The 12567-nt window shown below is 39.9% G+C and overlaps 1 protein-coding gene across 1 annotated transcript in view; it reads right to left on the reverse strand.

The window, feature by feature from the left end:
- Positions 1 to 4379: 4379 nt before the first annotated feature.
- Positions 4380 to 12567, reverse strand: part of CDC123 (cell division cycle 123) — a 59399-nt gene continuing 51211 nt past the window's right edge. Inside the window, exons 11-13 of the mRNA XM_008705440.2 lie at positions 8546 to 8674; positions 5244 to 5381; positions 4380 to 4660 (exon numbers count right to left, since the gene is read on the reverse strand). Of these exons, the coding sequence (XP_008703662.1) occupies positions 4634 to 4660; positions 5244 to 5381; positions 8546 to 8674 (294 nt within the window). The 3' untranslated portion in view covers positions 4380 to 4633. The remainder of the gene's footprint in view (positions 4661 to 5243; positions 5382 to 8545; positions 8675 to 12567) is intronic.

Genomic DNA, 12567 nt, shown 5'->3' on the forward strand with positions numbered 1-12567 from the left:
TATATACAACTATGAATGGGTAGTCGACTCCTCAGCTGCTTGCCTTGTTCCAAAATTAGTGCTGACATTTTACAGATTTTTTTTTCCGGGGTGGGGGCCTCGCAGGGCACTTGTAATTTGCAGGAGAAATTCTCTTTAAGTCTTTACCTGACTAAAAGCCTATAAATCCACGGTGAGATGATCCACCTAAGAACTGTACACATTAAACCCAAGCCTCAAATAGTCAAGAAAATCAGTGATGCAGGAAATACAATTTAAGTCATATTTGGTTCACACTGAGACTTTTAACAAAATTAATAATGATCAATAAGAGAATCTCAAAATAATTATACTGCCATATATTGTTAATTTCTATTGTGTGAAGACAGATTTGTACCTTATACATAAAAGTCCACAAGAAAAAAAAGAACAATTCTAAATTCACATTAAATGCCCACATTAAGTCTTTTCAGATTTTATTTGAGAGAGAGACAGCATGGGGGGGGAAAGCAGAGGGAGAGGGAAAGAACCTTGAGCAGACTGCCCTGGAGCCCAACTAGGTCCTCTCTCTCAGACCCTGAGATCATGACCCCAGCCAAAACCAAGAGTGGGATGCTTAACCGACTGACTCCCCTAGGAGCCCCCCAGATTAAGTCTTTTAACAACCTGAAAGATTACTACTCATACTACACAAGAACAATTGTTTTCTTATTTCTTGTTCAACTTCTCTGCTGTATCCCACACGGCGGAACAGAGAGCCACTGCCTGGATTTCCTGCCGGTGAGCCATGCATGCCTTCCCGACCCACTCCTACTACTCACTCCACACAACTTCTGATGGTTGAATTCAACTGTGACTGCACATCTTTGGGTGAGTCACTGGAATCTTCAGTTCTTCGTGTCCAAGACCAGTATCTCCATTTCCCTCCTCCGTCCATCTTTCCCATTGGGCAACCGACATCACCTTGTGCCTGACGGCTCAAGCCAGAGACCTCGGCTTGGGTCAGCTTCCCGCTTCGCCTTCCCGCCCTGCATCCCGCCCGTGCTCCCCCTCTGCGGCGCCCCTGCGGCCCGGCCCCCTTGGCTCCCCCCAAGGCCACCCACATGATCACCATGAGGCATCCTTCTCCCAACTGATCTGCTTTCCACACGCGAACCAGAAAACTACTTCAAAAACCTAACCCAGACCATTTTTCTCCCTTGCTTCAACCCCCCAACACTGGCTTCCCACCGCCCCCGAGAAGGAAATCCCAACGCGTCAGCCCGGGTAGCGCCCCGGCCCTCACCCCAGCCGCCTCTCCCGCCTCGGGGCTGCCGTGTGCTCACGCGCACACTCCCGTGGGGGCGTCCCTGCCCCTCTTCCCGTGGCTGGCTTCCCCCCAGCCTCAGGTCTCGCTTCCCTATCGCCACCTCAGAAATTCCTTCTCACCAGAGCCGGTGTCGGTGCCCACGGTGCCCACCTCCGCGGCTGCTTGTTTCCCGTGCGGTGCCCCCTCGCGCCGTGCGTGAGGCAGGGCCGCTCGGATGCGCGCGCACACAGCACGCAACACCGGCCCGGCCCCCAAGGCTCGGCCTCGGCCGCTCCGGACCAGGCCGCTGCGGCAGCAGTGCTGCCCCACCTCTACCAGTCTGTTCTTATGACCCACCGGTGTTTTGGTTTGATTTCTGATTGAAAAAAAACGCATTTGAACGCATTCTCTCTTCAGGTAATTCATGCCGGACTCATTGACTAATTACTTTTTAAATTAGGTCTTACGTTTCCTTTTCCTCGAGCCACTCAATGTGTATACATGACACACCGGTGCTGTGTGTGAGTGGTGAGCTTATCATTACGTATTTTCTTGGATAACTTACTAAACCTGTTTTCTGCAAGCCAACACATGTAAACGACAATAACAATGAATTAAATAGGAATTTTGTCTTTAAAATGTCTAAAAATGGTTGTCACCTCTCAAGATGAGCCTGGTTAATAAAAACATGAATTAATCTTTCAAAGACAGTTATTTCCTCATTTAATTTCTGTATTTAATATCTCTTTTCATCTAATTCTTCCGCACAAATGTGAATTTGTACTTACCTTTATTTAAAAAAAAATTCCTAGCTGCACTTATAAACATAGCATCATGTATAAACTTAGGGAATCACTATGTTGTACACCTGAAACTAATGTGATGTTTTATGTCAACTAGTCAAATAACTATACTCAAGAAAAAAAATTTTTTTTAATTCTATTATTAAAATACTAATTTGTCCAGGTTGAAACTTATCTATAAAAAATATTAGGATAAAGCCCTTAGAGAACAGCATTAGAATAGAAGTTCTTCCGTGGTCCTGATTCCGCTGAAATTTTGGGCAAATCTTAACTCCTCTGGGCAGCAGTTTTCTGATGTGTTAAAAAAGGAAGAAAGGGGTAAAAAGCACAGGGAGGAGGAAAGGAGGAAAAAAGGAAAAGAAAAGGGGCCAAATGATCTCTGAAGTCCTTTGACACTCAAAATTTTGATTCTGTTAAAAAAAGAACTTGCCTTTAATACACAGAGGTCTGCAAAGCAGAATGATAATGAGAGCTACCATGTGTTGGGGGTTTAGGATGTATATATTGACACACTATATGAAAAGTGTTAAACGGGCCCTCATTTAACAAATGCATGAATTTTCAATTATTATTCTAATTTACAGGTAAGGAAAAAAAGCCAAAAAATTCAGCCATGTAACATCTGTTTGTTTTTTAACGGCAGATACAATCCTCAATTACCCTAAAGAGAAATGTCTGAGTAGATGGGAAAAATTTATGAACTCAGAAAATACACATCAAAATGAGGCTTAAAAACAGAACTTTCTGACAAAATCTGCTGTATTGAAGGCCCACGCTACATGCTACTGTTCTGCAGGACAAAGTAAACATGTTTGTCCCAACCTGACTAAACAGACAGTTGCAATGTCTTCTCTTCAGAAAGTCAGGACCAAGCTACAAATTCCCTTTTTAAATTCAAGCACAAACCTGAAGTACCTCAAAAAACAAAACAAAACAAAACAGATAATGCCCATAAAATAAAAGGATAATTCAAAACTAAACTTTGGGCAGGCATAAATGATATACGAGTGTAGGAGAATATTTCCTGCATATTGTCCTACATTTACTATTAACATTGAGATTAATCAACAAAAATTAAATATACTAGGGAAATAATGTATAAAAATCACATTTTTAAAAGTGAAAGTTGAACTCAATAATGCCTCAGGAAAACTAATGCAAAAATTTAATGAGTTTTATACCAAGAATTATACTTTTTATAAAATATTTGCCAAATTTTGCTTGAGTCATTTTATTATTTATAGTCCATTTTTTTTCAGTTGGTATTAAATACATTAATTTTTTTTTGGACTGGTGAAGTACCACCTTGATGAAGCCAGCTTCCAAAGCTAAGGTTAAGTCAACTCATGATAATAAATCCCTCTATTATGAGTTAACAGTCAAGTGGCTCAAGAGCAGTTTAAAAAACAAAAATATTTTGAAGCACCTCAACTTCAAACAACTGGCCTCAGAAATGGCATGATAATACTGAGGTCAAAGATCACAACTTGATCTTTGTATTTTGTTTTAAAATACTAATATCCAAGTAATTATAGTCACAAAAAAGCTATGGAGTTTGAGATAACCAAAAAAGAATATCTTTCATCATTATGTAGAATCTGCCATAACTACACAGAAAGGGGAAATTCTACTCCATTTTTCTATTTTCCTATGGGAGTATTCAAATGTGCACTGCTAAGTTGAAAAACATACCTCCAGTAAATATTCTTTGATACCACATTTGATAGATGTCCTTGGAAACTGTAATGTCAATTTCCTTCAAATTGTTCCAGGATGTAAAACAATACACAAAGAGCACACAGCAGAGTGTCTTGGCATACAATAAGTACTGAGTAAACTATATATTACTGATATGGTCCTCACCAATTAGGGTACTGAAGAGTAATTACTCAAATGGTGGCCTAAGAAAAGTGAATCTACCTCCCAAAATTCCAGTATTTTTTAAAAAGGCCAAATTCTAACTAAATTTGTGACAGGTTTACTAATACATATTAAATATTAAGCTAGTTGTAATATACTCACATTTTCATGGTTATGTGATAGCTTGAGAAGTCTGTATTATTTTAGCTATATGCAAACCAAAGATAAACCAATAGAAAAATTACATGAAAATCCTCTCAAAGTAGGAAAAATATTTTCTGTAGTAATATAAGGTTCTATTTTTTCCATGAAAAAGTAATAATTAAAAAAGAACCCACTTCTGTATAACAAATATTAATTTGCCCATCTACCCGATAGGTAGCACAAGAAACATAAAGAGCACAAGAAAACATATATAAATCTCAACAGACTGAGCCAAAAGAGTGAGGTATTTCAGAGAAGGTATTTTATCATCAGAACAATATGGTTTCCTATATTTAAGATCTATTTATTATTTATTTTTACAAGTAGCAAAGTCCCTCCATTTTTTTCCAGCTTAATATACATGGATATAAAAAGCTATTGACTTCACTCTGCCTCCCACCCCAACGCAAGTGGGATAACAAGAAGTTGTGAGCTCAGAGAAGCCTCCTGATGCCAAGGTGGTTTCCTCTTTACCTCGGACTTAACTCTGGCACTCTAATCAGTCGTCCTCTTGCTGATTTCTTTTCTGTCAAAGGAAACCAAGATACATTAAAATAGCACATTCTGTTGGGATATTTGTTCAGCCAAGATCTCTTTTTCTGTCAGCAAGTATAATTTTCTAGAGGCCTTGGCAACAGATATGGTTGAAAATCATCATGGAAAAACATGCCTTAACTAATTCATCAGACAAGTTTATCACTTTGGCTCCTGGGCATGTTATCCTCAGGTATTTGAATACTTCTCTTTCTTCCATTTGTGCAAATATTCCCACAAAGAAACACACACACAAAAGTACAAATACACACATTCCCCCTAAATAATACAGCAGAGAGCTGGATCTTCTCTTAACTCTATAACAATATACAGACTTTCTTCAAAAGCACAAGTATTGTGAAAATTATTCAAAAAGCATAACCATCATAAAACACATTTTCTATCATTCTAAGCAATAAATTAATCCCTCAGCTTACTTATATTACTTAATATTTCATTATAAAATGACCTAACCAAATAAAATCTAGACAGTATATGAGTACAGTGAAATATTACAAAGTCAATTTGAAAACAAAGGTATACACATATGTGTACTAAGTACACATATACTTTACCAGTTTAAGAAAATCTATGAGTTTGTGAGCATCCTCCCCAGTAGACAGGTCTACGAAGTCCTTGGGAAGTCGGTAACTCAGATAGGGACTGGGTTGAACTGTCACTTCACTGTTTGTGCAACGGAAAGCTGGAGAATCCTTTACAAAGAAAAAAAGGGAAAGTCTGTAAGAAGTTATCTTTTTAAGTCTATTCTTCAAAGTGAAAAAGATACTAGTATAACAATTTCGATTTCCTGTTCCCATCTGTACTAGTTAAGGAAGAAAATAAGATTCTGAAGTAAAAGAAACATCAAGATTCTAAGAATATTCTCACATGTTCACTGGAAAATAAATTCACAGTACGTGAAAACAGTGTCCGCATGGAGAACTATGGTCAATCCCTAAATGCTACCAGCCACTATGCACTGCGATGGGTTATGGGTTCCTTAGTCCTTGAATGGGCCCGAGGCCTATGGCTAGTCCTCTCTGGCCTTGAGCAATCTCATGCAGGTGAGAGTGCTTTATCAATATTATCATTTTCTCCAGGTGCACAGGTGGAAAGTACTACCCTAGAGAATAAAGTTAAGGCAAGGCAAGTGAGAGCAAGGAAGTGCTATGAATTCCTAACACTTTTGTGCTTCTCTTAGTCACTTAACTTACATATTTGTTTATCTCTCTCAGCACCTATGGAAAACTGCAAATTTGAGTATCATATTTAACAAGTCTTCGCATTCTTCAATGTACTTGCTTAGAGCCTTGCATTTAATATTTACATGTTGCCTTGGCCCAAAAAGGATTTCAGAGACAGAAGGCCTTGGGTTTGGACTTCATGGGTGGCAGGTATCTAGATGAGGGATGGATGGTGTCCAGCAGATGGAGACAGGCCAAGAACTTGAGTGGAACAAGACCGTAGGGCCCTAGAAAGCAGGCCATATCTTATGACAGACCCATCATCTGACAAATACTTAGGAAATACCCACTTTGCGCTGACCTTGTTGTAGGTATAGGAGATCAACTGGTAAACCAGACTGGCAGACAGCCAATAAGTAAGCAAATAAATACAAAGCAAGATCATTTCGGACAGTAACAGGTGTTACAAAAACACAACAAAAGGGTGCCATAGGAAGAGAAGAAAAACACAGGCAACTTCACAGGGGTGGTCAGGTAATACCTTGCCGAGGAGGGAACATGTGTTCTGAAAACTATGATGAAAGCAGCCCCATGAGGTCTGGGAACTCAGACAGGGACTGGGCACGGCTTGGAAGGCAGTGGACACAACCAGGGCAAATATCCCAAGGTAAGGCTTTGTAGCTGTGAGAACCAGAGGAAAAGCCAAGTCTCCACAGAGAGGAGTAAGGACAGGGAGACAGGCAGGACATGACTCTGTAGAAAAGGCAGGAGCCTGCTCCTGTTTCCCTGTCATCCCCTGACCTCCAATATAATGTTCTTTAAATTGAAAAGAAATAAAGGATTTGGATCACAGAGTGAATTTTGTACAAACTGTTTCTATTCACTGTGTCCCTCATATTTAAAATTAACCCTGTGCTGAATAATTTACATTCTCTGTCCTTGACATTCAGATTTAATGGCCCCCAACTCTAAGATGGAAGCATGAAGAAAATTCTTTCAGTCATTAGTTTAACAAAAATCAACTGTGCCTGAATTGTGCTAAGCCACATAGATCTGTGGAGAACATGAGAGATACTCCCCCTGTGCTCAGAAACTTACAGTCTGGGGCAGGACATACGCAAGTACAACACAACAGGGCAAGTGCCATGACACGGAAAAATATACACCTGAGCCAGATCTAGACAAATAGGGCCAAAGAGGGCCCAGACAGAGTAATGACGAAAAGAAGTATTTCAGAGATAAGACAAAAGAAAAGATGCTCACACTGAAAGCAAGGCAGCAGCCAGAAAAACAGGAAGAAACCCAGGAGAGCAGGTATCACGGAAACCAAGGGAAGATGTGCGGTGAAAACACGGAAGAGGGTAACACATTCAAATGCGGCCAAGCATCATCCACTGGCACTCGCCAAGAGCTGGCAGAGCCCTTGCCAAGAGCAGTTTCCGTGGAGTGGCAGGACCGGAGGCTAACCGCAGTGGGTGGATGGGCGCACAGGGGAGAGGCAGCAGGCAGGAGAGGCGGCCGTACGAGGAAGCCGGCTGGGAGGGTGTACAGCTACTGAGCAGTTACAAAACCGCAGGTCACGTAATGGCGTGCGTGAAGCTAGTATGATCCCACGAGTGTGAAAATCCATGTGTATAGATTATAGAACCACGCCTGGATAATAGTAACTGAAGGGGTAAGAATGGCAATTTCCAGGTGGTAGGACTTCAAGTCTTGCCTCTAATTCTGTTTTTTTAAATGACTATGTAAAAATAAAACTATTTTTTAAAAGATATTAAAAAAACATAAAGATAACACATATGTAGTACAATCTCATTTATTTTAAAAAGTTTCTGTGTATGTATATAGGCATGTTATACATACCAAAATGTATACCAAATACGGTACAGAAAATATAAACCGTGGTTCTCAATGTGGTAGGACTGCAGGTAATTCAGAATGCTCTTTAAAAGTGGGCATGTATACTTTTACAAGCAGAAAAAGGCAACACAAAGGTGTTGTTCAAATAAAGTCTGGCTGTGAAGGTGAGGAGACAGAGTTGCTGGCTGAAGACATAAGGCTGAAGGAGGTTTGTCTCTTCGGACAGAAAATATCTGAACACAGGGCAGGTGGAAAAGAAGAGAAGAGGAAACAGGAAGGAGTGAGGGGCAGCACAGGATCAAGAGAGATGGTAAGGAACAGCATGCTGAGCAGGTGGAACTGTTAGACTGAGGAGGAGGAACAGAGGGACGCTCATAGGTTCAAGGACAATTACACGACTCGCACCAGCAGATTCTCTTCCTATGAAGAAGGATGTGGCATCATCTGCTGAGAGGAGGACAGGGATGATGGGCAAGGAGGTCTAAAGGGTTACACAGAGGTGTGGAAGGCTACCGTGGGTAGAAGAGAAAGCTGGTGAGGGAAACACTGCAGTAGAGCCCCCTTGATGGGGTCATGACTATGACGAGACCCCAGGCTGGGCACCTGTATGGTTTTCCTCTCTCAGGGGTCAGGAGCCTGGGGTTAGGATCAGAGTCAACATATGACCTGAGCCAGGGTCAAGATTCTTCCAGGTGAACCACAATGCACAAACCCTTTTTGGTCACCTCCATGAGCGAGTATCTATTAGTAAATCTGTGTTAATGCCTAAAGAACAAGCGAGCAATTGTTTAATGGATTATGAGGTCTCCTGTAATTCTTTTTGATCTTCTTACCTGTTCCAGAGCATCTCCTTCACTAAAATCACCTTTTAAATTTCTTCCAGATATCAGTTCTTCCCAAGTAAACAGCAGTGAATCAGTTACTTCACCAAACGGATTAAAATCAATCAGCCACACCTTCCCCTAGAGCACAGACAGAACCATTAGTAAGCTCGGAATAAAAACAAACACAAGTCTGTCATCTATCTTATCCAAAAGATCATCTTCATATTATTTTACCCAAACAATAATCTTAAAAATTCTGTCATTTATTTCAAAAGACAGTTCCTCCAGGTCCCAGCTGAGAAAGGATCACTTGTGTAAAGAAAGGAGTGCCAGATCCAGAGGGAGGTCTGCCAGTGAATGCAGAGAAGGGACCTAGGAAAGAAAAGCCCCGACAAAGGCAGATATGCCAACTCCTGCCTAAAATCACACAGGATTCTAAGTCAAAAATCCAAGCAGGAGAAAGGACAATCTCACAGAATGATTCCACCAAAATAGCATGACTGGAATGCTTTCAAGGGTGTCTGCAATTATCTCGCCTGAGGAAGCCAGGTGGAGGCAGTGGAGAGCCAGCAGATCTGAGAGCACCTTCCTCACCCTTGAGAGGCTGCTGCAAAGGGGGCATTTTAAAAAAAGAAAAAGAAAAGCGTAGAAAAATTCTCAGTTTTCTTTAATCTTAATGTAATATTTGCTTTGTCTATATGACAGAGCTTCTGTCACATGAAGGGGAAATGAAAAATGTCAATCTTTAAAAGAAATTTCTATCTTCTGTTCTTAGTACTGGTGGGCAATCTGATAGGGTCTAGACTCAGGGAAAGAATACTTCTGACCTGGTTATACTGAGTTTGATTAGAATCAGGTGCATCTTAGTATATAAAGCAGCAGAGCACTGATAATAACAGACCCGGGGAATCTGTGAAATCCTGCCAAGAAATTTAAGCCACATTTGATCCCAGAGATACATGTGACATTTAGTAAATGTTTCCTTGAAACTTTTATCTTTGCTCCTCTTGACTTTTCTCGCTGAAACATTCATAAAATTGCACCATTTTGCGGTTGATAATTAATTTTTTTGGTAAATATGTAATCATGTCTTGATCAGATGTACGTGTATAAAATTATATCCACCTAAGGAACTAGATTGCTGAGCCGGCATTATTAATCTCTAGCACTGTTTCTCATCTGGGTTAAAAGACAATTTTAAGAAAGATGAAATGTCTTATTAGGACTAGCTTCAAACATGAGAAACATCTAGTAAGTAGCCAAAAACCATTACAGGAAGTTTGGACCACATACTTTTTAAGTTTCCTATTATATACTCTCCCCACCCACCAGGAGAAAGCCGGTAACTCTTGCCACCTGAGCTGTTTTCTCACATAGATTCCACAACCACTTGTACAGTGTTTGTGTGAAATAATGTCAGCCATTAATCAACTTCTTTGTGTGACATTAGCTTTGTTTTGGGGTGACTACTAAGATGTCTTTAACATATTGTATGTTACTTTAACACAATGGGTATTTTCTAACCTCCAAACCCTTTCTAGTTGAGTTTTCATAACCAATAAAACCACCTCTTTACTAAAAGGGGGGGGGGAACCCTATCATACTTGTTAGTAGAGGAATATTGAGCTCTATAAACTAAAAATATGCGATACTATAAAAAATAAGCAAAACAAAAACAGATCACCACTGCTGGGACTGATAACCGGCAGAGTTTGTTCTGTATTTCAGAAGGCATCCTCTAGTTTACAAAGGAAAAAAAAACCAGCTGCAATCAGGCATGAAACTATCAAGATGAGGATTTTATAGCTCTAACATGTTTTTTATGTGACATCTCAGGCACAAGACATCCTGAGAAATTCTGTTTTTAGGCAATCCATCAGGTAAGAGTGGTCACACTGACCTTCCTGATATCAACCAACTAACCACCCCACTACCTGCCCCAAAAAATCTCTATGCACCAAACATCACCAGGCATTGAAGCATAATGACCAATAACACAATATCTATTCCTTCAAAGAGCTCGGGCCAGGACACACGCGCGCGCACGCGCACACACACACACACACCCCATGTATACAGAACTGTTCACAGCACAGTTTGTAAAAGACTAGAAATAAGTTATGTGTTCATCAACAGGAAAATGGTTAAACAACCTATATAGTATATCCACAAAATGAAATACTACACCATTGTAAGAAACTAGAAAGCTCTCCAAAAATACAATGTTTTAAACAAATGTGTATAAAGCAAGATGCAGAGTATATATCATATGCTAACTCTTGTGTATGAAAGATGGAAAAAGATAAATATATTGCTTGTTTTTGCATCAAGAAATACTGGAAGGATATATAAAAAACTAATAAAAGTGTACTTGTAGGAGTACCTCTTACAGAGGTAAGAGCAAGACTTTCTACATTTTCACATCGATTTAATTTTTGAGCAATGTGAATATATTCTCAACTAAAAAGTTTAAAGCTCAGTAGGTTTTACAGAGCACTGTTTGCCAGGCACTAGAGTGCAGGGAGGGTCATGAGGAAATTTGGGGGAGTGATGGAGTTCCACATGTTCACTGTAGTAGTGGTTATACAACTGGATGTATTTGTCAAAACTCATAGAACTGTACCCTAAAAAGGATTAATTTTACTCTGTGTAAATTATGTCTCAAAAACTGACCCAAAAAATTCAGACTGAAAATATAGGGATGCCTGGGTGGCTCAGTCAGTTGGGTGTCTGGCTCTTGATTTCAGCTCATGTCGTGATCTCAGGGTCCTGGGATGACCAGCATCTGACTCTGCACTCAGCAGGGAGTGTCCCTGGGGTTCTCTCTGTCCCTCGCCTCCTGCCCCTCCCCCCACTCACAAGCATGCTCACACACTCTAAAATAAATAAATAAATCTTTTTAAAAAATGAAAATAAAAGAAATCAAAACCCTAAGACATAAGATACTATGAAAAAAAGAATACAGAGAACTGAAGTTACCAAATGGACCCTACAGATATGAAAAAATATAGCTAATATAACTTAAATTTAGTGAAAAGCTAAATGTATCCAATCGGACACTGCTGAAAGAGAACTAGTTAACCAGAAGTTGTATCTGAGAAAATTACACAACAGAGTACAGGAAAGAAAGGAGGTGAAAAACAAGAAGTTGAGACACATGAAGATAAAATGAGATGCGCTAACATTCCTCTAAACAGATTTCCAAAGGAGACAGAAGACAGAAAGAAAGAGGTAACATTTGAAAAGATAGCTGAGAGTTCTTTACAACTGACAAAGGAAATGAATTCTTAGACTTAGGAGGTATTCAAAAAAGACTAAAGAAAGGGAGAAAAAAAAAAAACCCGCCAACAAAAATGGAGCAGTGTCTTCAGTATGCTGAAACAATAGAACTCGTCAACCAAAACTTCTATACTCAGCTAAGCCTGAAAGCTAAACAACTTTTCCAGCCAATGGCTGAGGGAATTTCTACTAAAGGATATACTACTGAAGAGAAACTGGATCCAAAAAGCAGTGGTAAGAAGCACTGGTAAGCAAAGAAAGTGAAAAGCAACAGTCATGACTAATTTAGGGATATTAAATATAAAGTAGAACTAAAAATCAGAAATCACACATAAGATGTAAACAGGCACTGGGAATTTGTTCCAAGGTCCTTGTATCAGGGCAACAGGAAGTGAGATCAACTTTTGAACTTATTAAATAGCCACCTTATGATTTAATGATTAAAAAAAAATATTTAGGGGGCGCCTCGGTGGTGCAGTCATTAAGCGTCTGCCTTCAGCTCAGGCCGTGATCCCAGCGTTCTGGGATCGAGCCCCACATCAGGCTCCTCCCTTAGGAGCCTGCTTCTTCCTCTCCCACTCCCCCTGCTTGTGTTCCCTCTCTCCTGTCTGTCAAATAAATTAATAAAAATCTTTAAAAAAAATATTTAATGATAACTACCAAAATAACAAGAAAAAAATAAAACTTCAGAATTTTGGGGGGGGAAGGGTAGCATGGAAAGAATAAAGAAAAACCAGTAATATAAATGAAAG

The sequence above is a fragment of the Ursus maritimus genome, unplaced genomic scaffold (assembly GCF_017311325.1).
Source record: "Ursus maritimus isolate PB19 unplaced genomic scaffold, ASM1731132v1 scaffold_31, whole genome shotgun sequence".
Classification (NCBI taxonomy): Eukaryota; Metazoa; Chordata; class Mammalia; order Carnivora; family Ursidae; genus Ursus; species Ursus maritimus.